The following is a 26,836-nucleotide window of genomic DNA, read 5'->3' on the forward strand; positions in this document are numbered from 1 at the left end:
TATTTGCAGAGATATGTGGAAAATTCTAGTAGAATGGCCTGTTACAATGAATTGATTCAGCTGGAATTTGGACAGGTGCAGGCACAATTCAAACTAAGGTAATTTTACCTAAAACATCAATAGAGAATTTTCCATTTTGCCAGATCTTTAATAAAGTATTTATTTTAATCTGCAATAGTTAATTATAGAATATCAGTTACCTGAAGAAAATACATTATTTGTTAGACTACAACATTATTCAGTATGGAGTTGTAATACTTTATTAGCATACATAAGAAGAATTAAGTGGATATAAATTTTTGGATGCCCTTTTTCTTTTTTCTCCAGGGCATGTAATTCATTATTTACAGCATTAGAGAAAAGTCAAGAAGCCATTGAGATCACAAGTGAAGACCATGTAATACAGGTTTGTTCCAGCCATAAGTATAGAAAATTCCTCCTCTGTGTTTTATTTCTTCTATGATTACACTTACTCTTTCTTGCAGCACAAGAATCTAATCTAACTTAATGGTTCTAAAAGACTGAAGTGAGTTTAGCTGTCAAATAGAATTTTCCCCATTTAAAGTGTCTGGCATAAATCAAATAAATTCTAAGGGAGATTGTTGTTTCTGAATAAATAAGGATTTACTCTCTTGTTTCTATTTTTTGTATTGATTTCTTATCTCTATTATTCATTCATTCATTCTCTATATCAAGAATGAATGCAGCCACTGGCTTATGTGCATTCTTTTCCAAAAATATTTTATGTTAATTTGATGCTGTTTAAAATCTAATGGATGTTCTATTAAAATAATTGTACTTTCTTTTTCTAAAGTCTGATACTGTTTGACGTATCAGAATTTTTGGCCCAACTGTTTTTGAATGCAATCCTCTCTTGAAAATTTATTTAAAACAGGGAAAGGAAATTGTGCTTACTTTTGCAGTTCTGAAAACCATCATCTTTTTAAAGGAGTTAGTTCCATCCCTAGCTATGAAGCATTGATGACTGATTTTATTATTATTATCAGTAAAGTGCTTGAGTCTAAACCTCTGGGAATTATAACATGCATACAAATTGTACTTTCTTGAGCCAAATCTTGACCATGGCAACTTCATTGAAGGATGTGCCTTCTTCATCTCTTTTACAAAAATAACAGAACACATCCTGAAGTTGTTTTAAATACACTTTTTTCAGACCAAACTTTGTCCCTCTTCTGACAGCCCCAAAGTGTGAGAGAAGTGACATTTGCAGGAATCCTGGAGCTCCAGCAGGCATAGCTTTTTGCACAGGGAAGGGGAGGAAGGGTTCCTCTGGGAGGAGGCTTTTAGTGGAGAACCATTAAAGAGTGGCATATTTTCCTTTCTCTCCTCTAAAAACATTGGAAGTTGTGAAGGCACTCAGATGCTGCTTTGCCAGGACTGTGCTTGTAACTCAGCAGTGAGAGGCCAGGAAGGGGTGGGCTCTTGGTACCAGTCTTGAGCTTTTTTGGGCAAGGGTCAAAAACTGCAGTGAAATGCAACATTCACTTCAGGGAGAAGCCTGCTTTACTAAATCCCACTGCTTCCACTCTGCCTGGCTGGGCTTTGCCTGGACATGGGGATAGTGATGGCTGGCCCTTACACAGAATAAGATTATGAACTTGCCAGTAGATCTGGATAATATTCCTATGGTATTTGTGATTTTAGGAATGCTAAGGTGAGTTTGGGTACTGACAGAGCCAGTTTTTCAGGAATTTATGTTGTCTGTCTAAACTCTGTGGATATGTGATACTCAGCTGTTTGTATCATTTCCCTCTCTTTGCTGACATGCACACACTCTGCACAGCTATTCTAGCATGGAAATTCCTGGTTTGCTTCACAAAGAAAAAATGTGAACATCTCTCTCAGGAATAGTGCATGCAGACATTTATTTCAGGCTGGGAAAGAGATCTCCTGGTTAAGCAAGCAAAACAAGGGATTCTCTTGTGCTTTAAGCATGCTGTTGAATGGGTATTTGTTTGTTTTTTTATCTCACAGTACGTCAATCCTGCTTTTGAAACAATGATGGGCTATCAAATAGGTGAACTAATAGAAAAGGAATTAACAGAAGTGCCTATAAATGAAAAAAAAGCTGATTTCCTAGATACTATTAATTCCTGCATAAAGATAGGAAAGGTGAGTAACAGCATTGTATCATTTTATTTGCTACCTGTAAAAGTGATTGTGGTTCAGCAGTGAAACACATTGTGACTTGCAGCTTCACAGACACATAGCATTTGCAGCTTAAAAGAACAGGAAGTAAACAATTTTTCATTTTTAAGGGCTTTTTTCTCTTTTCTTGCTTGGTAGAGATACTTGTTTTACAAAAATAAGCGACTTACTGCATTTCTTTATAATTTATGCTGTTCATAGCAAATGGTGTGGGAGTAGTGAAGAAAAATGAGATGGATGCACATGTTATCTGGTGCTATGTAAATGAGAAAAGTACCATATTGAAGAATTTCACCATGAAATGTGGAAGCTGATTTGCAAGTTCAGAATGTAAAAATACCAAGGAGACATTTGCAATATCACTTGAAAGCGATAGGCAGTGTCAGCTGCTAGCTGCCAATCTGTTTAATTCCCTAATGGCATGGGAGCTGTCTAATGGATTTCCATCAGAAAGGTTCATTGCTCAGGGATGGGCTGGTGTCACTGAACATGACACAGTGCCTTGCAGGGAGAAGATGATGGAGGCTGCACAGGGAGATTTGGGAAGGGCTGTGTTTGGTGATGCTCCAGGGCTCAGGGTCACGGGGAGTGTCCGTGGGAAGCAGCACAGCGCTGGCACAGAGAGGGAATCAGTGCACCCTCATCCAGGCAGGGGTGCACAAGCACCACTGCAGAGTTGTGGTGAGCCGTGCTCTGGAGGTCAGGGTGCTGACACAGCACTGGGGGAAAAGCTGGGAGCAGATTCCAGGTGCACTCCAGGAGATTGTGCCACTCATTCCCACATGTGTTGGCCTGCTGGGACAGATCCCAGCAACAGACAGGAGTTTGGATTGTGGTGCTTCACACTTCTCTTGCCTGACTGAAGTTTCAGTAAATGTGTGCACTGCAAAACTGATGTTAGGAGGGAGTATTTATTAAGTTATAATTCAAATGCATTAGAAGTGTCAGGTTTTAAATCCACACCATCAATTCTCAAGATATAAAGTGATAAATTTTTTTAATATTTTAGTGAGCTGATAAAAATTTCATTAATAATAGAAATATATTTTACTCTATGAGTGATAGAAATCTAAATCTAATTAATCTCCTTCCTTGTACTAATTTTACTCCTGACTGTGTGGCTTTAACAGTGAGGGCTAATGAAATATTGCCTACTTAAAGGTGTCTGTCTGGAACAGCTTAAGCTGGCTTAGGTAGATAAATTGTTTGCAGGTGTTCTGTGTTTCCCTCTGAAACATTTTATAATACATAATCTATGCAACCTTAAATTTATATGTTAATATAAAAATTAATTTCCAATTAAATTATTACAGGACTCATTTGCAAGTAGAGGTTTACTGTGAGAAACAACCTTTGAAATACTTGAAGTTTTGAAATAATTTGTATCAAGATATTACAGCAATTTCAGAGTTAACTGGATCATTCTGATATGGTCTGTGTGTAGTTTTCAGACTTGTGATTTCTTTATATCCTAAGTTTAGAAGACTGCTTATCACTACAATGGGCTGTATTTTGGCTACTGTAGGTTACAGCATATCAAAAAAAGGAAATTATCTGCTGCTGTGATAATCTCCTGTCAACAGGTTTGACTTTGGTTTTGAACAAATATGGTACTATACTAACATAGTAGTAAAAATAATAGAAAGCAAGTTTTTTTGGTCTTTGGAAAAATCTAAGCTGCATGAAATTTATCTTGTCTCTAAATGGAATTTAGGAAGATGGACTCTTGCAGCATTTCCCCTCTTGTGCTGACAAGCATAGAGCTATTCGCAAGTTCAGTATAATCAAACAGAAGTTGATAGATATTGTAATGAAAAGTTGGATATTGCAAGGTACATCGGGATTCTTGGGTCAGGATGCTGTTTCTCTTGCAAAAACCATATCTCTGGAAGTTAACTCTTTGATACTACAGCTGTAATTTGCCAGAAGCCAATGTTATTGAAATGTTCATCCATCCATACCTGAGGAGTTAAAACAGAGTTACACTTTTCCTCATTCTTCGTTTTCATGATTCAAATTGCACCCATTAAGGTGAAATGTGCAATTCTGACTAGGATTCCTGCTGCCTCTGATCTCTGCAGTTTGCTCTTAGTTTTGCTTTGTCTGCAGTGAGATGAACCCCTACTGATAAAGCAGGCAGGCCATGCAATTCCTCCCACCCTCTGGGAAGTGTTTGCAGGTTCCTTGCAGAGGGGGTGGGAGAGCAATCACACTCTGTGACAAAGGTCTGTGGCAGCACCTTCCTAGCTCAGCCTTCAGCTCTGTGAGGTTGTGTTCATGATGTCGTGTGTTTATTTTGGTTTGTTCTGTTTTCTGCAAGCAGCTTGCTGAACTTTGTGCAGGAAGCCCCAGTGTAAGAGGAAGGCTGAGCTTGGGGGTTCCTTACTGTGCCTGTGAGAGTTCTCAGTGGACAGATGCATGCCTTGGTCCTTCACGGAGTTTGGGACCTCAGCAGGTGCTCTGGGTGAGGAGCGGCACTGCAGGGTTTGCTGTGTGAGGTTGGCTCTGGTTTGACCCCAGCACCCCCACAGCAGGAGCTGGTCACGGTGGGCTCCAGTGCAGACATACCCACGGGCTTGGCTGAAGCACGTCTTGGGAACAGCTCTCCTCTGCTGGAGTGCCGACAGGGGCTCTGGGAGAGAGCATATGGTGTTCTTAAAATACCTTGAAGTGACATCCCTGGGAGAACTTCACCTACCAGCAGGAGTTTGGCTTGGACCTCCTGCTTCTCAGAATTGCGCTGACCTTTTCCCTCACACGTTTCCTGCCACAGTTTCACAGGTTTTAGAAATTCACAAGTTAAAAAATCGATCTGTTGACTAAGAAGAACGCATTAGTGAATAACCTGCCTTGAAAAGGATAGGCTTTCAATGAGGGAATTATCCAATCTGTAGTTTATGACTTCACCCCTTTATGCACATCCTGGGTTTATTACCTGGGTTAGAGATCAATTACTCATCTCTACCTCATCCTGGTTGTCAGGAAACTATTGATGTGCATAATTTTAATTATGAGAGCATTGAATTTTGTGGTGCTTGCTTTATCTTCATTTGTATTCCTCAAGCAGCTCACAGAAGACATTATGCTCACTACACTAGTTTGTTATTCACAGTTCTTTTCTCTGACAGATCCTCAGAAAAGCCCTTCATATTTTTTTCTGTACAGCCTGTCACCATGCAGTTCTCTGTGGGCAGGAGTCTTTATTTGCTGGCTCCATCCACAAAAATGTACAACTATTCTCTCTGTACCTGTGTTCTGGCTGGCTTGACTGTGAAATCTGTCAGTCTCACATAAATAAATACATATTGTGTGCCTCATGAGGGTATTTTCACATACATAAGATCTGATCTACAGTTTGTTGAGCTCAACTGAAATACAGCAATTGGCCTGAGCAGTTTGTGTTAAGTGCACATGCAAGATGGATTTAATTATTAATTAATCACTTGATATTTAGTAAATGCCCAGCTCAAAATATGCCTCTGTTAAAAAAGACCACCAACAGCTATTCTAGAGATGGAAATGTGGGCAAGCCTAAAACCAGAGTGCTTTTAGAGGGCAAGCAGAATCCAGGAGCTATTCTACTGGGCTCTCTTCTGCTTTAAAAGAAATAGAATAAATATGTGCTGCATTAGATAATAAACTGACAGTATGGAAAGTAAATGTGCTGGGATACCAAAGCACTTTGAGTCACAGATACATTTCATATTACCCAGTGATAAGACATCCCAGCCATGCATGAGAGATGATGTATCCAGCAGGGAAGATGATGAGAATGGTGTAACAGCTTTGCAGTCACCTTCCTGTCCTGGGTCCCTGGGGAACCCACACCTGCTGCCCCAGGGGGACTCTGCTCCAGGCAGAGGCTGCTCTGAGCTCCTGCTCTCACAGGGCTCTTTGCCAGCTCTCCCCAAAATGACCTGCAACACCACTGAGGTCAGATGGGGAAGAGAGTGCAGCTAATTCCCACAGCTCCTGAGTTCCAGCTGTTGCTATCAGAGTGTTCCCAGGCTGCTCCTCTGGAAGTTGTCCATTCATTGGCATTAACACAGTGATCTACTGGTTACTTACAGGGGAGAAATTTGAGGGTTTGAGCACAGTTTAACCAGTCCTGCCTGGTTTTGTATTGTGAGACAGCTTTCAGTGAGAGAAGGTACGAAGCTACAGCTTCTCTTCATGTTTTATCTGAACTTCCTTCCACTTGAATTATTTTTTCAGGAATGGCAAGGAATGTACTATGCGAAAAAGAAAAATGGAGATAGCATACAACAAAATGTGAAGATACTACCTGTCATTGGACAGGGAGGGTAAGTGTGAAAGCTAAAGTCATGATTTGTGTCTGAATGAAGGCTCAGTTTAGAGTTCAGTTGCCTTCAGCAGATATTGAATTATCCTGCTACTGAGTATAATGGAAGCTTATGCAAGGAAGGGTGCCTCAGACCTCTGTGCTTATTTCCTTGGGGCAAAATCAACTTTATATGTTGTGTGCAGGGAAAGTAAAATTCTGATTCTCCCCCAAAAGGAGCCAAAGATGCAGATGTGCTCACTTGTGACTCTGACTCTTCTAATTCTCCCTGCAGTGCAAGTGCACCCTCTGGTCTTGCTGTGCTTCGTGTTGGTGTCACCATCCTGTTTCACTGAGCATCTGCACTGTGCCCTTCCATGCTCACTTCTCTGTGCTCCTTTCATGGCTCTTGCCAAGGGTTGTTATGGGATGAGGTCACTGTGTGCTTTGATCATTGGCAAGATTCAAGCATGTCTAGATTTTTATGCAACTTCCACTTGGTCCCCAAATCGAGCCTTTGGAGCACCCCAAGTATCAGCACTGAATTAGAGCTGAGGTTTGGATGGGAATTAACACACTGTTTTTTGCCTGCAGAAAGATTAGACACTATGTGTCAATTAGTAGACTGTGCAATGACAACAATAAGGTAAGTGAAAATAGTGCTATGCTCACTTTAGTTTGAGCCTAAGTGTAACAAAATAATGGCAGAGTTCTGACTAACTGGATTTCTCATACTGACTTGTAGGTGGAGAAGACATGTGAATGTATTCAGGCTGAATCTCAGACAGGTATGACATGTCTCTTCTTTCTCAAGAACTGGAGAACATACCTGGGGAGAGAATAAAGGCCACTGTTAATGGCTTGACTGAAAGCACAGTTTCACAGAACAGTCCTATTTACCTGGTGATAAGCTGGGAATCCAACTCAAAAGGCAGGAAAGTAAACACAAGCTCCCTCTCTACCCGCCTCACTTACTTTAGAGGTGACATAAAGCAGCCCACCTTTGAAAACAGTGTCACAGGCGCCCAAGGTGGTGTCATGGTATTGCTGGTTTCAGTGCCACAATTCAGTTGTAGGTGGTGGGTCCCTGTGCCAGAAATGAGAAGGATGCTGTCACATCATTGTGTTGCTGTGGCTGCTCTGTTGCACATGGCACCTGTGCACTGCATTGAGCTGCATTGAGGGGAATGAGGATGACTGACACTGTCATTCAGCACTTCAGTGAGGGCATCCTTGGCATCCTTTCTGTGGTTAACTGTAGTCAGCACAGGCTGAATCTTGGAGTCCCTAAGGAACCTGGAATGCACTGCTCCACTTGCTGGCATGTGCTCTGCTGTGGCCCACCAGTGCCTGGTGGCAGGGGTTACTTGAGTCAGCTCAGGTGTGCTGCACAAGTTGTGTCTGCAGCTGCAATTATGTCACAGTGGCAAGAGAGGAGATTTTCTCTCCACGCTGTTTTCTTCTGCACAAACATTTAGGCACGTTCTGCTTGAGAACTTGACTGGGTTCAGGACTGGAATAGGGCAAGAGCTTTAAAAGGCACTTTGATCAGCTCTAATCTGCTGAAGCATTGAGGTCAATGTCACTCAGCTGCTGCCAGGCTTTTCTGAGCTTCGGTTCCTTTAACATGCATCTTAGGCAAAACTTTGTGTCTTTATGCAATATCATTTTCTTCACAGATACTCAGACATGTAGACACAAAGACATGAGGAAAGGATCCCTGGATGTCAGATCCACAACATCACGTGGGAGTGATGGTATGTGAAACAACTCATTGTGTTGGGTCTGGCTGAGTTGGAGTTGTCATGCAAACCCAATACACAAATTGTTACATTTCTTACCTCTTCCCTTTATAGTGATAGGAAGATATTTTTTTCTTAATTTTGTTTTCTTTCACTGTGTTGTATTTTGCTCTGTTAGATCACCCCAAACTTGATAGATGAGTTACATATTCAAAACTGTTGCTGGCACTTACATACTTCTGTTAAATCATCTCTCATCACAGTCTAGGCAGCATACATTAGTGAAGCATGTCCGTGGCAATGAGAATCCAGTCATATTCCAGTATAGCAAAAATAGCATTGACTCTTCTTCTTAAGAACTGCTTTGCACAATAAGTAACAAAGATGTCTGCATTTTATAGGTAGCACAATATCCAGAAAAATCTCATCTTGACCTTTTTTTTGCACAACTAAAATTGCTAACCAATATAAAACATTTGTTTTTAAATTTCCAATGTAATAAGCCCAAACCTCTGCTGTTTTTAGTTGGCATAGGTACCCACTTCAAAAGAGCTTCAGTGATTTACCTCAGCTTGGAAGCTGACTCATTATGACTTGTCATATTGCATCAGTCAGCAAGAGTAGATAGATCCTGTAATAATCTAAATTCACTGGTTACCTACCTGTGCCTGCCAGTTTATACACACATATATGTCTAGTCTTTTAACTGAGTTTGTTAGTGAATATTTAAAATAATAAAACAAAGCCATAATTTTGCCAGGCTGTTACAGCCACTTATCTCTAATCAGGGACATCAGTGGTTCAGCCAGCATCTCTTTGCAGTTGTGCATTCTGCAGTAGATTGACTCTGAAAGGCACAGCAGGGCAAGCAGTGCAGAAAAGGCCTCAGGATCCTGGCTGATCCTCCAGCCCAGCCTTGTCTCTGCAATCAGGGTACAAATTCTGCTCTGTTTTGCACACAGGCAGCTCCCAGCGGCGCCGCTCCTCCATGGCCAGGGTCCATTCCATGACTATCGAGGCTCCCATCACCAAGGTAATGTCACAGCTGTGCTGGGCCATGAGGCTCCAGGGCAGCACCAGCCTCTGGTGCAGCTCCTTCCCTGTTCACCCCCCCACTGCTGTAGCTTCAAAAAGGCAGCTACTCTGAGCAAAGATCTCCCAAACCTGGTTGGTACAGTGTCATCCATGGAGTCAGCCATACAATACCCTTTTTAAGAAGGAGAGACTGGAGTTCTTCCTTCTTACTTATGCATTGTCAACTGCATTCTAAAACTATTCAAAAATTTGCCAAAAAACAACTCTTTAATAAATTGTGAGAGGTAAGGGGGAGAAAGTCACATTAAATCCATTCAGAAACATTCAGAGGCTGTGCCTTGGAGGAGAAAGTCATTAAGTAAGATGCCTTAAGTTTCCTTAAGGCCACTATATTATTCCCAGAGTTAGTAGCAAATATCAACGTTTCAGTAACATCCCTTTCATTTTGTTTTTCCCCCATGCAGATTAAATCTTGTTATTTTCCTGAGTTTTCCATACTAATTAATGAGTGTCTCTGTTTTTTAAAAATCACTTCTAAGTTCACCATATGTCTGATGCTGCATTAGGTAATAAACATCATCAATGCTGCACAAGAGAGCAGTCCCTTGCCAGTTGCAGAAGCTTTAGACCGGGCTTTGGAGATTTTAAGAACCACTGAATTGTACTCTCCACAACTGGGGACAAAAGATGAGGATCCACATACAAGTGACCTTGTTGGAGGGTTAATGACAGTAAGTACTTACTGCCACAAACAGCTCTTGGTTAATGTTTGCTGCCTGATTTTCCCAGTTACTTGATCTTTATCATCTGCCATGTGCTCTACAATGCTAAATTTTCAGGAAAAACTGCACACATCTTTTTGTGGAATTTCTCCCCCTACTTGAATAATGTAGCTTTGAAAATGGGAAGAAAATTGACCAGCCCCTTTAAAACATCAGTTTAGCTAAAAATGGAAAGTAAACACAAATGTGTTTTTAATGTGATTAGTTTCAGTAAGGTACAGATGGGAGAGGAAGAAAGAAAGAGAACCAGGTATTTTATTTATTAATGAGGATTAGAACGATGTGGTTTTGGGGGGCTTTTCAGTCTATCAAAATAATGTTTTCAAAAGAATGCAAAATACATTCTTGCTGTTTGTTGGATTACATTTGTACCTATAGCATAGTACCCAAAGTTGAACAAAGGTCACAAAGTGGAGCAAGAACTGAACCCAAACCTTGAGAGCCTGGAGTCTGACCCTCCTGATGTTAACAAGATGAGTTTAGATGAATGTTACCTGTGCCCTAAGGATATGTGCTCTCATTACTCTGTAGGTTGCATATGAAAGGCTACATCAGGGAAAAAAATTACATTGTGTTGGATGCAAAAAGGCTTACAAAATGTGAGCTTTTCAGAGATGTCTCTGGGCTATTATAGTTTCATGTTGGAACTATAATGACACCTTTGCAGTATCTATCAGAATCTTCAAATAGTTTGTGTATTTTACCTTTAAAAATACCACAGCAAATATCTAATCAGCAGAAGCATGTGGGAGACTCCCAGAATTCCAGAAGACCTGAAACGGTTCATACTGGGTTGTATTTACTAACTGAGTAGACAAAATTTATTGTTACCTTAACTACAAAAATATAGGAAGAATATTGATACATATAATCATTAGTCTTGAAGTGAATCTTTTCTCTGGCTGAATATGTAAGAGTCCATAAACTTGACTGGTTTCTCCTTTTTGTGGATTGTTGATTCTTATGTGCACTTGTATTTTGATTGTATTTGGTCCACAAACTTAAAGATAACAATATTGCAAAATATAAAATCTTTACTAAAAATAAACCCAAGGCTTTTTTATGGAGCAATAATAAAAGCTGAGAAAATTAATTTCAGAGCATATGGCATGGTATGAGCTTTAAAGTTATTGGAGATAAACATTTTTCCATCAAAGGGTCTGCTGAAAACATAATTATATTGTTCCATTTGCGTTCAGAAGTTACATCTGAGAAGGAAACAAGTAATATGTTATTGGATTTGAACTCTCAAGCAGGAAGGGCATTTGGAGTTCAAAGATAGATGTACCAGATACAATTACATCTGCTATTTCAACTCTTAAAAACTAATCTTTGATGCTAAATGATAGGCGGCATCTGGTGACCTAAATACTTGTGTCATAGCAGTTCTATTGAACAGCCACTCTTGTACTCCCCTTCCTTTTAAATGACTGAACTCCAGACTCATTTACTTACAAATATGAAAATAAGAATTAGCTATAACAGCTCTGTTAAGCTGTTATATTCCATGTTCAGATACAAGATCCACATTTACTTTTGCTGTAATTGGTGTGAATAACATTTTTAATAAGGTGAATTCAGAAGTATTTTTTTTAACACTGGTTTTTTTTTTACATCATGGGCTAAACATGAGCTAACAGCTGTAACCTCAAAAGAGCAAGCAGGATTTGGGCCACAGCGTTTAGAATTATAAAATGAAAAGTAAATATTAAATACATAATTCTGTTAGTTTTAATCCATCATCTCAGTGTTCACATATAGGCATCATGCCAGAATTAGCCTAGGAGGCACTGAACTGAAGAATAAACATGTACACATTCTGTGTGCTAGAAAAGAAGCCTCAGAGTAATTTGTTCCTGAGATTCTCATGAGATTCTTATGCTGCTGAGGTGACTGGATCTGCCAATACTAGGGCAGGAGAGCAGGGGAATATCTCCATCCACTCCCTCTCACCACCCACCTTTGCTTGTTGCTGGAAGTGTGTGGACATACCGTGTCTGCTTTGAGGCACAGACCCACAGCTGGTGTGCATGTTGGCCAGACAAAGACAGATGTGGGGCTGCAATTCTAGACCTTCCTCTGCACCTGAGAAACCTGAGTTTTTACCTACCTGAGTCCATATTGAATACCCTAGCCTGCAGTTCCTCATCTGTTACGAGCTATGTGTAAACCAGGCTAATCTGAACAGTACAAACAAATAAGGAGAGGCAGCTCTGATGGCTGTGGCAGGTTACAGTCAGGCCTCTCTGAAGTTGTTGTGCTCCTACTTGGTGTCATCTCCTAGACCTATTGTGCAATACCCTCCATTTAACTTGCAACTTTCATTTAACAGGATGGTTTACGAAGATTATCAGGGAACGAATACATATTGTCAGCAAAACGTAAGTTTTAATTTGGCAGCTACTGAGATATTAAAACATGTTCAGAAATCTAAGAAGCAGGGGAAATAGGATTAGATGTTCTTTTTTTTAAGCATTTTTTTGTTTGTGGTTTTTTTTTTTTTTTTTGGTGTGGGGGGATTTATCTATAAGCATTTTTCTGCAGCATTACTGAGCCAGGTGTTACTACAGAAGAGAAAGCATGGTCATTCAGTAAAATTGTATCTCACTATTAAATATATTACATAATATACCATTAATAAATACATGTAGTAATAACTGTATTCCTCAAAAGAAACTCATCAGGTTGCTGGCAGTCTGAGCTCTCCAATTTCCCTCAATGACATACCCCCACGGATAACACAGGCAATGGAAAATGAGGAACAGTGGGATTTTGATATCTTTGAACTTGAGGCTGCCACCCATAAAAGGTCAGTAAATGCAAGAGCTCATAAACTGGAGTTGCTGAAAAGTGACTTAAATGTCATCCTCTAATCAGATCTTTAAATTCTCTACCTGTGCTTTTACAACTGAATTAATTTTAATGCCAATGTCAGATGTTTGACATTTTATCATAGTAATTTCTAGTTGTGTATGCATCTTAAATAGCTTCTGTTTCATTGTGCACTATTTCTCATAAATTCACAGTGGATGTAAAAGTGAAGATTATATATCTTTGGTATGGTATACAGCATAATTTTTAAAGTCTTCCTTTATTCAGTAATATAAAAGTTATACTTTTTTTTTGTGGAGATTCAAATTTCTGTTATGGCAAACTACACACAGAGTCAACATACTGATCTTGATTTGATAAGTTGAAACAGATCGGGTTTTATTTTCTTTCCATTTGATTGGGAAGGTTTTATTCTTGAACAGTTCCAAAACAGCTTTTCAGCAGAATTCCCATTACCTTTCTCTGGGATTAGAGGAAGGTCTTTATTCTTGGCAGGTTATATTTTATGTATAAGGTTAACTGAAGCACATTTACTGACAAAAAGCAGGGCATACCAATTTCCATCATAGAAGTTTTCAAAAGCAGATCAGCAGTTTTAATAGACTGAATTTCATTAGTATCAAAGGCACCCCCTAAGACTGTAAATTGTTCTTTCTGTTTAAATCCTTTATTTTATTTTCTTATGCTTTTGAAAAGTTTCCCTTTCAGGCCTAGTTTCATTTATCATGCTTTGTCTTAGGTAAAAGCTTTTGTGAGACACTAATTTGGAGACCAGATCCTGCAATGAATTGACTATCTTAAACCCTTTGTCAAAATCCCAGATCTGTAAGACCTTTGGAAGTTATCCAAAATCAAAGTCTAAGAAAGATGTCAGGCACTTAGTTAACAAATATGCACTTCATTATTAAACTGTGGTTTTATAGACCAAAAAGGTGCAAAACCCCCCAGGGTTTTATTCTTCTTTAAAATTATTTTATTTTAAATGAAGATATTTACATCCACTTGCTTTAGGTTTTCTTTCTTTGCTACATTTTGATTTCTAATGAAGTAATAGAGATAAGTAATTGACAAGAAAAATGTAAAAATACAGTCAGTCTGTGTGATTTAAAACATTTAATGGGTACATTGCAGCAACTCAATTAATTATCCCAGCCAAAATGCATGAGATCATCAGGTAGGTTTCTCTATTCTTACTGATCTGGAGGGATCACAGAGGGACAAAGGAGGTACTTTGTTGCCTGTACTTTTATTAAAGGTAGAATAATTATGATTGCTTCCTACTGTGTTTAAATAGCAGCAATTAATTTGTTAAGATAAATAAAATGATTTTCAATTACTCACAAGTATGAATATATTACTAGTATTGCCTTAAGTCCAAGCAGACATATGGTAATAAAGCCAGGATAATGAATTAAATTTTAGTACATTACAGTTCCCTGACAGAAAAACATGGAGACACCTTTGTCTGGCACTGGGGGGAATTAAGGGGGATTTGACTTTGTTGTAACTAATGTTACAATTCCAGTATATGACACAGCAATTCTGTAACAAGTCCTTACACATCATTACATATGTCATTAGCTAAAAATGCTGTGTGGATTCATACTGTTTATGCTATATAATATTCTTTCAGCTGCATTCATTTTAAAACTTTCTGTTTATTTTTCTCCACAGGCCTTTGGTTTATCTGGGTCTCAAAATATTTGCTCGCTTTGGAATCTGTGAATTCCTAAACTGTTCAGAATCCACTCTGAGGTCATGGTTACAAGTTATTGAGGCTAACTACCATTCCTCCAACTCCTACCATAATTCTACTCATTCAGCAGATGTACTACATGCTACTGCTTACTTCTTGTCTAAAGAAAGAGTAAAGGTGAGTCCACATTTATGAGAAACAGTTTAGTTAGAAAATACAGATGCAATCAAAGAAGGATCTTTCAGAAACAGATTCAAAAGCCAAATGTCTGCCCAGTGCCAACCAGTTTGGTAACTCTGAGGTAAAAGAACTGGGCTTCTTTACATGAATTCTAGGATCTCTCTTATAGTATGTGTAGAAGGATGGATACTAACATTACAGAATTGAACAATTCTTGATGGGAGGATAAGAAAACCTTCTTTTCAAGTAAAACTTCTTGAAAAGTTATATAGGTAAACCTTCTCAGACGGGTGAGCTAATGACATAATTACTTTTGTGATGTTACATGCCAAATACAGATTTAATGTGATAAATTACCATCTCTTATGCCTTGTGAGGGTCATTTTGCAAAAGACTCCCAGGACAATATAGGCCAAAAAGTAGGCTATATCACCCCCTGGAGAAGATGCCCTGAGGCTTAAAGAGACTGCATTGGAGGAGAAAAAAATTGAAAAAAATGGAAAAAAATTGCTTACTTGTACCATAACACCCACTGGGGTATTAGAGCCACTGACAACCAGAATAAATCAGAGCGACTTTTGCCCTCACATGCCCAGACTGGAGAAGGGGAATAAAGCAGTGCTTGGTGTGTGTGCAGCAGAGTGGTGGGACTTTTTTCTGAGTTGCAGTCTGGGGTAGAAGTTCTGAACTGGCCTGCCTAAGGATAGGACCAATGATGGGCACCTGGCTGAGAAATTTGTGACTGTAAACAAGCTTCTGACAGCTCATTAAACTGTAGTAATTCTGTTAACTTGGAGCTGCAGCTCATTAACGTGCTCTCCAGAGGCTGATTTACAAATACTATGTGCCAAGTGGGGATAGAATGTCACTGGATTTTTTTCAGTTCCTGATTTGCCAGAGGTTTAGCTGGTCTTCCCAAGAATATCTATAAAAAACAGACAAGATCTGGATCCATTTCAATGCCACAGAAGCATGACTGCCTCCTCTTTTTCCAGAATGTTATTTCCATTCCTCCGTAGGCATAGGAAGAGAAAAAAATGTTGCAGCAACAGAAGGAGCAGAATCAAAGTTCAGAATTCTCTCTTAATCTTTTCAAAATTATAGCCCAGCTGCTTTTGTGTTGCACAGAGTTCAACTTAATCTAAACACAGAAAGCCCAATTCTGCCACTGAAATTCATGCTGAGAATATTTTTTTTTGGTAGCTTGAACTCAGTTCAACTTGCCTAGGAAGATTTTCTGGCTCTGAAATTGAAGCCGTATTCTCAGAATAGTTTTCACTTCTGTGCCATGGGAGTTAAGATAAAGTTAGAATCCTTGACTTGATGTTGGGTGTAAAAGTACTGTAAATCCCTGTGAAATAAGTCAGGTAGACTGCTGTTGTCCTCCAGGCATTCTCATGTTTCTGGCCATTTCCCATCTGCACAGGTCTTTCTCAGCCAGACTGAACGCTGGTCAGTGTGTCCCTCTGAGGAAATCCCTCTCTCTGAACTCCATACCACAAAAATAGAACCCCATGAGCAGCAGCTGAAAGAAAAAAGGAAGAAGCTAACACACAGCAGAGTATTTCAGACAATGCTAACTATGAACTAGAGCAGAAAGAATTATTTGCCTTCTCTTGTTCTCTGCGAGACTCTCTTGACAGTTCTCATAATATCCCTGTTCCTGCAAAGTCAAATCATTGCATAATTTCAGGAGGTGTGAAGAAGGGAAGGGTTTGTCTTTTTACCTACCAAGTGTAACTATTCCGAATGGTAGTCGAGGGCCCATACAGAATTTGGACCTCAAATTAAAGCAAATTGGAATGAAAATTATCTGCCCTGCTCCCAGATTCAAATGGGAATATTTCTGCTCTTGTGTCTCTTTCATTTTATTAAAAATTTTAATATAATTATTTTGTATCTGTGGTCCTTCACAAATGCCAGTATAAACACAGCACAAAGGGTGGTTTCCAAACGTATACAAAATATTTCTGAGATGCTTAATTCTTGTTCCCCTTTATGCTATTAATGAAGTATTAACACTTAAATGTAAAATCTTAAGAGTCAAATAGGTTTGTATTTCATGACAGGGTAGATGAAAATAGGCATAAATCAATGCCCATTGCAAGTAAACTTGGAGTTTAAAAAAATCTTTATAAAGCTTGGAGTGCAGCATGCTTCCAGAATCAGAATGTGACACAGAAAGTACAGAACATGTGTCATGTAATTTATCCATGGATACAAAACATCAAATATTCTCCACAGAATACACATTAGCTGTAACCCAGGACAGCATTATTAAAGAACTGGATGTATGGATAGCATTCTTTTCAAACTGTAAACCTGGCCAGCACTTAAATGGAACATGATTAGGACACATTCAATTGCCAAAGGAAATTAAGGGGTGGTAATAGAATAATTTTTAGCAATATTGGTCTTTTTTCTAAGCCAAATACCTTAACTCCAAGTGAAAGTAGTTTCAGTGTTGCTAGAAAACACAAACTAATTTATTCCTTTACATTTGTTTAATTTGATGTGCTGTGACAAAGGTGTGGGTAAGGCAAAATTTAAGAGGTACAAAATGGCCAAAAAAGTCATGCAATGTTCAGTGAAGCTTATAATGAATTTTCCATTGCTCTGTGTAGAACATCTGACCCTTACTGATCTCTAGAGTTTTGGCTTTTATTCCTCAGCGACTCGGCTTAATCTTATGGACAGAACAGGGTTTCTCATGAGTGTGCCAGGAAAACTAAGCACCCTTCTGTTTTCAGCAAACTCTGGATCCAATTGATGAGGTTGCCGCACTCATTGCTGCCACAGTCCATGATGTGGATCACCCAGGAAGAACAAATTCTTTCCTGTGCAATGCTGGCAGCGAGCTCGCAATTCTCTACAATGACACGGCCGTGCTGGAGAGCCACCATGCTGCCCTGGCTTTCCAGCTCACCACCCGGGATGGCAAATGCAATATATTTAAAAACATGGAGAGGTGAGCTTAACCCCCAGGGTCCTTGTCTGCCCACTAACATCTCTCACTTCCTTCTGTGTAGGAAGGCAAACAGGCACCCTAGAGGAGGGCAGTGCCTGGTGGATAACTGTCCATGGCCCTTGTGAAATTTGTTTCTTAAAGAGTAGAATGTTTCTGTCTCTCCTGCAAAGACTTATGAGTAATTCCCCACTGTCTCCTGTCCGTAAAAAGGCAGGCTCTATCTAAGGAATTTAGTGTGAATCTTAATATGAGCAAGTCTAGAAGAGTTGTTTTGTGTCACTGAATGTAGAGAACAAGCTATGGCTGGGTGGGTAGAGAACAAGGAGAGAAAGAGCCACAGAGCCGTGTGAGAGATAATGAAGGACCTGTTGCTCTGCAGCCTCAGAGATGCATTTAGGGCATAGATGTGATCATTGCCTTGGCTCACTCAAGATACAATAAAAAAATATTGCTGAAAACTTGACTGGAGAGTGAGCCACAGCTGTGTGTCTGTGCTAAAAGCCTTGGGAACATGCAGGTATGGCATGTCCTAGCAGCCTCCTAAGCCTCTGCTTCTGCTCAGCTCTGGTTTCTCCTAGAGATCAGTCATGCCTGGAACACGTATGTTCCTACACACCAAAGGTACTCCTACATCTAACAGAGACGCAGCTGCCTAAGCCTCTATTACTGTTCTTTCTTCCCCTAGCACCTCTCTCAAACAGGAATGGTCTGTTGCAATTTTGTTAGACTTGTTTTAGCAACCAGCCCTTTGTGACCCAGCCAGCATTCTTAATTGTTTCCTTCTTTAAACAGGAATGAGTATCGAACCCTTCGCCAAGTCATTATTGACATGGTCTTAGCAACAGAAATGACAAAGCACTTTGAGCATGTCAACAAGTTTGTCAACAGCATTAACAAACCCTTGGCAGCACTAGAAGAAAATGGGGTAAGCAACACTGCAAGTCCTCCTTAAAATGCCTAGGCAGGGACTGGGAACTATTGGCAGTGGGAAATTCCCACATGGTGTTCTGAGAAAGTTTATCAGAAATGTGGAAAAAGAGAGGCTGGAGATCTATCTTTCACCTCTGGGTTTGAATCCCCTTCTGCCTAACATGGTTGTTACTTGGAGGGTGAGTGGGATTCACTTGGGTCCTATTAATATCACAGTGCTGTGATGTCGTACTTGGAACAGGACCCTGGGCTGTATGTTTTCATGTAAAAATGCCACTTGGATTAACCCAGTCACTCCCATGGAAGAAGTGGTGAGACTGGGCATTGTTGTTGGCCATTTCTGCAATGGAGGCAAGGTCTGTTTCAAAGCAGAGGCTGAATTACATCCCTCCCAAGGGGACATGCTGGGGGTACAGCGTAAGGGCAGGTCTGTGGGCTGGCATGTGGTGCATTCTCTGGGAATAAGGCCCTCAGCCTCCAGTGCTGCCTGGCAGCATTCATGGGGTTTCTCTCTGCTTTCTTTTTTAATCTTTAAAATAGATGATGGTGACATTATGTATCATATAATCAATAGCCATCTGGAACCCCATGGACACAAAGAAATTGCCTGTTAAGAACTCTTTCTGAAAAACCACACCAGTTTCAATAACAGCTTCAACCAGCAGTTTTGTTGCCAGTAAGAGCAGTGTATAATTTCATTGGAATGATTTTTGCAAAGAGAAGACTTGTAGAAATGGTCATGATAAAGCTTGCATCGGTGGCAACGTCATGTAGGAGCCATAATGGTTTTCTGTATTTTCTTACCATGTTTTTTAGAAAGCCACATTTATAACTGTTGTGTGTAATGGGGGAAGGCAGTCTTTTTATTATCCAAGAGTGGGAGGCAAACAGGTCTTGTTCCTTCACCCATGAGAAGCAGGCTGGAGCTTAATTGGGGAACTGTACCTTTGTCCACAGGAGTATAGGCTAGAATTAGCTTTGTTCTTGGCACCTGGCAATGCTAATGGGAACTCTGTGAATGTGAAGCCAAAGTTCTGGGTGTGCTGAACAAATTAGAAGAAAGGATGTTAAGTTCCCTGCTGGGCAGCCTCTCTGGATGAGCATAGTAACGTTGGTGCAGGAGGAGAACAAGGGAGCTGCTGATGCTGGGTACAGTGCACTGCACTGGCCCTGCGGAGTGTGTAACCCTGTAGGGCTCCTGGTCTTGCTGAAGGGCCCTGCACTGGCTGGCTTGGTGTGCAGAGCCCCTCTTCCCAGCCCCACAGGCTGGGATGCAGCAGTTCTTAGAGCAGCAGCATCCATTCAAAGAGCCAAACTCTTCTTCTTGCCTATTACAGAGAGCTAAACAGCTGGTCTGCTGAAGAACAGGGCTTAGACCTGTACAGTCAGAGAGTAAAAACACAAACAGGGACATAGAAAAATGAAACAAAAGTTTAGTTCTACCCTTAAGCCCCAGAGACTGCAGGGAAATTATCTGCCCCACAAGGCATTTAGATGTGCCCAAGGATGGGAAGGAAGACAAAGAATATATAATTTATATTGAAAACAAGAAGCAAAATGTTTCTCTTCTTTCAGCTGGGAGTTTCAGTTTGGCAAGTTCTTATGAAAAGGCCTGTAATGTGTGAGTGGGTAAAGCAAATTATTTATTGTGCTGAGCAGAACAACGCTGTTAGCCCCTCTTTCAAGTCTGCTGTCCCTCTGGCTGCAGCAGCAGTGTGTATTTTCTGGCCTGCTTTCCAGTCATGGTGGTGACTCAGTGGAGTGTTTGCAGACTGAGCTGCCAACCGCCTGTTCCAAATGGGACAGTTCCACTTCTTTTTTTTTTTTTTTTTAATTTATTATTTTTATACAAATTTGTTCAAAGAGCCATGCTGAGAAGCTGCTCTGTTTGTTTCCTCTCTGCTTTTGTTTCATAAACTGAAAAAAATCCTTTCCAACTCCAGCATCCTTTATCCTCCCATTTCCCCTCCTGATGTCACCTAAGCTATGACAGGAAGTCAACATCTGACATGCAGAGACACCTCTGCACTCTGAGCAGGATGCTGGGACTGAGCACAGTTAACACATTTTATTCCCAAGACATCTGCATCTAGCAAGTAGAACTGTGCCTTTGGTTTGAACAGATCTCAGAGGTGAACATCCTTTCTTGTTCCCTGGTGGTTTACCTGCTAGGATATTCTCTTCTATTCATAACCAAACAATCTCTTAATTTTCCATACCTAATTTCCATACTTGTGTTTCTGGAGCTTCCGTCACTTTATGTTGGCTTTCTCATATATAATTTTTCCATGAAATGCACATCTCACCTTTTTTCTTCTGTTTTCCCTTCCACATACCTAGAAATGAGAGAAAAGAATTGGTTTAGACATCTCATTTTGGTGAGACCTGTGGAGCTGGTATTTCTGAGCCATTTCTATACTATCAATTTTTTTTTATTACTGTCAGTTTCTTCCTTTAGGGAGAACTTTCTTCCCCACAAGAATTTTCATCTGAAAAATATCATGGTTATTCTGACCTAATAAAAGGTCAGAATGTTTCTGCTGCTTTGTTTGAATGTTTCTTAATGCTTTCTCCCTCTTTGTACAAAAAACTGCAGGAACTGGTAGCACATTATTATTATCATTATTGTTCGTTACTTCTTCCATGCTCTGACTGTAGAGCAAGACCTTATTAAGTGCCAAAAAAGTCTTGTATGTTCCTTTCTTCAAAGAGTTTCTATTCTGAATAGACAGCAGTGTAAACTCCTGTACCTATCCATCCTTAAAGAGTCCAGCAGCAAGGGAAGGGAATGAGGAACATGCCTGGGAGGCAGTGTAGGATCTGATTCTGAATAGTAGCAGTGCTGTCAGAATGACTGATACACTGATGGGGTTTGTGTGCCAAGGGTGACTCTGCATCTCGGGTCAGTCCCTCTTTTCAAACCAACTATTCCACTCTTAATTTGCAAGTCCATTAATCCTTGGTTTTCAGCAGAGTTACATTTTTCTGCCTACACAGTCCTCATCACTATGTGTGTAGTGATGAATGTATCCTCTCCACACTTTTGAGAAGGCAGATAAGGAATAGACAGATAGATGACTTGCCCAAAGATGCCAAAGAGATCTGTCACAAAGCCAGTGACTGAATCCAGAAACTGGAGTTCAGTGCTAGCTCAGAGCTATGGCTGACTTTCATAATCCACCTATAAATTCAGTTAGACATCAAATCTGGTAGCCAGTAGCGGACTGATCCCTGTAGGATGTGCTGAAAGCATTCCCAAAGCACAAAAGCTTTGAGTTAGTGCATGGAGACCTTGCTAATGGATTGTTTTTAATTCTTAAATTTTACAGAATAATGGTGATGGGGAGTCCATCAAAACTGTTCTCAGGTCTCCTGAAAACCGTATCCTCATCAAACGCATGTTGATAAAGTGTGCTGACATTTCCAATCCGTGCAGACCCAGAGAACAGTGTATAGAATGGGCTGGACGCATCTCTGAGGAGTACTTTGCACAGGTAAGGCAGCTAAAGCAGGCTGCTGAAACTGCAGGTGAGCATCTCTTTAAAAGGGAGGGGAAGGGTGCCAGTGTCACCGAATATCTCAGGCTGCATTATGTAATGTGAGAAATAATAATGGGTATTACTCATGCTGGTACACAACTAGATGCCTTCAGAGAGACAAAGTTGACAATTTCTATTGTGCAATTTCTGAAAAATTTAAGCTTTCAAGTTGTTCAGTTTGGAATTTGGCTTTCTGAGCCTTGTCTGCAAATACACTCCCATCACATAAGATAGAGGAAGGATGCTTCTGTACCCACATGCTGGCTTTGCCTCAGGAATTGTATCAGCAGGTTCTAGTGTTTGGATGGGAGCAGCACTTGCTCCAAGAAATGCTGTAATCCCTTAGCACACTGTGCTGAGGAAAGGTTTCAGGATGATGTGGAAAAGGAGAGGGCAGTCATTATTATAGATTATATTATATATATATAATAGATTATATACCAAACACTGCAGTTGGAACTTGGCACCCCAAGAAAGGGGCAAGGGAATACAAAAGGTACTTTGCCATGTCTGAGTGGGACAGATCACTGCTTCCATCAGAGACTGAAAATGGCTGAGCAGCTCTTGGGTCCAAAGAAGTCATAACTTAGTAATGTGTGATGTTACTTAGGCTTAGCTTGTGTGCAGATACAGAAGACAAATATATCCCTTTGAGGGAAACACTGGAAGGCACTATTTGTCTGCTGTTTTGCTGAAACTGAACAACTAGGTGCTTAAGATTAAGTTGCTGCTGCTTCAGATCTATTCAGGTTCCTCCTTTGATTTAGCAGATGCATGTTCTAGCCAGTGCCAGAAGAAAAAAAGAAGCCCATTAACAGAATGTGTCTTAGATGAATAATCACTAATGTTTCTTGCAGACTGATGAAGAAAGGAGGCAAGGTTTACCAGTTGTGATGCCGGTTTTTGACAGAAATACTTGCAGCATCCCCAAATCTCAATTATCATTCATTGATTACTTCATTATTGATATGTTTGATGCCTGGGATGGTAAGCAAAACTCTGCTGTTTCCTGATGTGAACAATTTGTGAAAATTTGAAGCTGTTATGATAAAAATTTCTTTTTTATGGCTCCTAAATAAAGGGAGAGAAAAAGGAAGATTCCTGCAGTTCAAGTAAGATTAATAACTTCATTACTGCTTATAAGTATGGCTACAAGCAATTCTCATGGCTTGTCTATAATATACTAGATCCTGGCAATCTTTGACTTTTTAAACTTGCTTCTCTGTAAACAGAGAACAGAACACATTCTCTTTGACAGCTCTTTGAGCACAGTCATTTTGTCCATGTTAATATTGGTTATTCTTCAAGGCAGATTTCTACTGTCTGGAAACTGCTTGGGGCAGCAGCTGTTTCCTTCCAAGTGCTGCCTCTATGGTAAAAGTGGTCAGAAATGTGACTCTCCTGAATGCCAGATCATGACATGTGACTGAGGTTTGATGGGGGAGGATAATTACAACCATGATTAGTTTTCCCCCCCTGGAAAACTGTGTTCCTTTGCTGGGACTTACAATACCAGTATTAAGTAGATTTACAGAACAGTTCTCAGTGCTACACGAGTGCTGAGAGCTATACAGCCAAAACTATTTCAAGCATTAGTATGACAGATTTAAGCTTTTCTACTCAACACAGTTGCCTGAACGTTTCAAGTGATGCTTAAGCAGACAAAATCTGTGATTGTTTCAGTTCTGCAAACTCAATGCTTTCTACCCTTCCTTCCCTAGCATTTGCCGACCTGCCAAATCTGATGGAGCATCTGAATAATAACATTAAATACTGGAAAGGACTGGATGGAAGGAACCTGCGAGTCCTTCGACCACCACCAGAATAGCAGTTAGACCATGGTGTGTCATTCACTAGCCAGATGCATATTTATTCAAGCTCACTTTTGTCTGTGTGAATTCAGATTTGTTTTGGTCTCTTCAGTATTACAGTAAAGCTAGCCCATGCACTTGGGGAACTTTCACGTTCAAGAGAACACGAGGTCAGCAGTTGACTTCCACAAAGTACCATGTGTGGACTCAGATGAAATAAGCCCACCAAGTGGAATTACACTGGATTGCTGCAGTACTTGTACTGAAGAGGGTTTATTATGAACATACTTCTGTGATATCTTCATACCAGCACGTGAAGCTGGAAGACCTTGAAGAGAATCCTCATGAAAAGGACATTCACTAGAAGTTTATCTATTAATAGAGACTCACAGCTTTTATGAGAAAGCTACATGCTTTTTATAAGCACTTCAGACAGTTATGTAGAACAATCAGACATTTAAAATACAACTGTCTATGAAAGAATTTTTTGATCTATGAAAAATAGATGTACTGTATTTTTTCACATCACAGAAGGTGCAATCATTCACTTCTGAGCACTACTGAAAGTGAGTTCTCCTTAAGAAATTTAGTAGCAAATGTAAAAAATAACACGAGAATTTTGAGGTTGATTGTTAGCATCTATGATTAAAATGTTATGTTTTATTTATTTTGTTAGATGTTCAATATTTTCTATGAATTTATAAATACTTAAAAGCCAAAGCCAACTTTAGATGCATTATAAATTTACATGATTCATACTCATTAATATACATTTAATTGATGTACAGACCTTTTATTTTCATAATGCAAATACAAAATACTATACAATGATACATTTTTATTGCACTGTAAGGATAGATGTGTATGTTTAAATATTGTCTGATTTATGTTAATTAAAATAAGTTTTATTAAAAAGGTCTCACTTGAGAATAGTAGAATAAACAAGAACTGTATACTGTCTGAGCACCAGAACTGCAGTAGTTCTCCCACAAACCAGTGAAGACCACCTGATCTTCTCTTGGCTACAAAAATAATAATGTGTTGGAACTCTGTTATCTCCCGTGACATTTTATGACTGAATTCCCTGTTAAAGTCTGCCTTATTTTATATAGTATTTCTACAAAGCATTCCACAGCATATATGAAGAGGTGATACTAAGGTGATTCAACATTTTATAGCCAATGTATTTTCCTCTGCCATAAAAGAAAAAGATCATAAAACCACCAACACAAACCTTCAACTCAAAAAGTTTGTAAAGGCTGTGTACCTTCACAATTTGAATGAAACCTTCATAGCAACTACCAGAAAATAATAAAATGTATATTTTAAGAAGTGTCAAGTCCTACCCATTTCATTTGAAATGTATATGCACTTTGTAGTTTGCAGACTAACAAACACATGAAATTATTTTAAAAATAACTAAGATACTTTTTGTCTGGGGAAGGGAAAAGTTGAGGGAGTTGAACAGCATAAGGGTGATGAAAGGTGTAGCTGGCAAGCCCATCAGACCCTTGTGTATCCTGGGACAAGACTCTTCACAGCTCCACGCAGTGTCGTGCTGTGGAGGACTCGAGGAGTATCCTGTCAGCCTTCCTAGTCAACAGAAGGGCATCCATCCAACAGAGGCACTGAAAGGGCTGCTGACTGTTGTTACTGCAGAGCCAATTGCGTTCAGAGACATTTTTAACCATTCTTGAAGAAGCAGAAGCAGGGGAGAGGTGGATGATGGAGCAATTCAAGGACTGCAGTAGAAGGTAAGAAAGGAAGAGTGCCTCAGGTGTTACCTGCTTCTGTGTTTCTACTTCCTCTCCAAGGCAGTGAGACTGATGGGCTACCACCATTTCTGTCATGCCTTTCTGCCCTTACCCTGCTTGTGTGGTCTCTTTAGCTACTCAGAATTCAGTTATATGCTGTTGGGGCAGGGAATTCCCTTTTCGTAATTCCATTTAGTTAATTCTTGTGTGCATGTTGCCTAAGCCAGGGGGCTCAGGGAGGGGTGTCCAGACTGTGCCACTGTCTCACTGACAGTAGTAGGACAGAAGCTTCTCTGGTCAGTCTTCCAGAGATTCTACAATCAAAGCTGAAGAAGCAGATATATTTTCATTGAAGGCTCAATAAAACAAGTATCCAGTTTTCACAGGGAACTTGCAAGGAGAGGGAGAGTTGGCTGATAGTTGGCAATATCACATTGTATTTCCCTACACTTTATCTATTGTAACCAGCTGTAATTTGCTACCTGGTATGCATCTCTTCTGTTCCTTGCAGGCTCCTGTGTCTCCATTAGGGGAAAAGTGCATGACACATCAGTGTCTCTTCTGCTTATCTGCTACAGTGAGGATGGGAGAGGATGTGTGGGCATGAGCATGTGGACACAGAGACTTCTCTGCAGGTAAAAATCATGGAATCATTAAGAATGGAAAAGACCTTTAAGATTATAGAGTCCAACCATTCCTCCAGTACTGCCAAATCCACCACTAAACTACATCCCCAAGTCCCACATCTACACATCTTTTGCATATGTTTTAAATCCCTTCAGAGAGGGTGACTCCACCACTGCCCTGGGCAGCCTGTTCTAATTCTTGACAACCCTTCAAATAAAAAAAAGAATTCCTAATATCCAATCTAAACTTCCTCTGGTGCAACTTGAGGCCTTGTCCTTTCGTCTTGTCTTATCACTTGTTTCTTGGGAGGAGAGACTGACTCCCACCTGGCTGCAGTGTCCTTTCAGGTAGTTCTAGGCAGTGATAAGGTCTCTGAGCCTCCTTTTCTGCAGGCTGAGCACCCCCGGCTCCCTCAGCCACTCCTTACAGCCCTGGTGCTCCAGCCCCTTCCCCAGCTCTGTTCACCTGCTCCGGACACGCTCCAGCCCC

At 40.1% G+C, this 26,836-nt stretch overlaps 1 protein-coding gene across 6 annotated transcripts in view; it reads left to right on the plus strand.

Moving 5' to 3' along the window:
* LOC110474263 (high affinity cAMP-specific and IBMX-insensitive 3',5'-cyclic phosphodiesterase 8A) overlaps nucleotides 1–25,301 on the plus strand; it is a 152,412-nt gene extending 127,111 nt beyond the window's left edge. For all 6 annotated transcript variants that reach the window (XM_085588801.1, XM_085588803.1, XM_085588804.1 and 3 more), the window contains 17 exons: nucleotides 10–98; nucleotides 328–406; nucleotides 1,996–2,133; nucleotides 6,385–6,473; nucleotides 7,046–7,097; nucleotides 7,197–7,239; nucleotides 8,131–8,208; nucleotides 9,156–9,226; nucleotides 9,795–9,959; nucleotides 12,343–12,391; nucleotides 12,684–12,819; nucleotides 14,517–14,715; nucleotides 17,469–17,686; nucleotides 18,479–18,611; nucleotides 21,946–22,110; nucleotides 23,013–23,142; nucleotides 23,877–25,301. In XM_085588801.1, coding sequence (XP_085444927.1) covers nucleotides 10–98; nucleotides 328–406; nucleotides 1,996–2,133; nucleotides 6,385–6,473; nucleotides 7,046–7,097; nucleotides 7,197–7,239; nucleotides 8,131–8,208; nucleotides 9,156–9,226; nucleotides 9,795–9,959; nucleotides 12,343–12,391; nucleotides 12,684–12,819; nucleotides 14,517–14,715; nucleotides 17,469–17,686; nucleotides 18,479–18,611; nucleotides 21,946–22,110; nucleotides 23,013–23,142; nucleotides 23,877–23,983 — 1,941 coding nt within the window. In that variant the 3' untranslated portion in view covers nucleotides 23,984–25,301. The remainder of the gene's footprint in view (nucleotides 1–9; nucleotides 99–327; nucleotides 407–1,995; nucleotides 2,134–6,384; nucleotides 6,474–7,045; nucleotides 7,098–7,196; nucleotides 7,240–8,130; nucleotides 8,209–9,155; nucleotides 9,227–9,794; nucleotides 9,960–12,342; nucleotides 12,392–12,683; nucleotides 12,820–14,516; nucleotides 14,716–17,468; nucleotides 17,687–18,478; nucleotides 18,612–21,945; nucleotides 22,111–23,012; nucleotides 23,143–23,876) is intronic.
* Nucleotides 25,302–26,836: the final 1,535 nt, after the last annotated feature.

Source organism: Lonchura striata, chromosome 10, assembly GCF_050655825.1.
Source record: "Lonchura striata isolate lonStrDom1 chromosome 10, ASM5065582v1, whole genome shotgun sequence".
Lineage (NCBI taxonomy): Eukaryota > Metazoa > Chordata > Aves > Passeriformes > Estrildidae > Lonchura > Lonchura striata.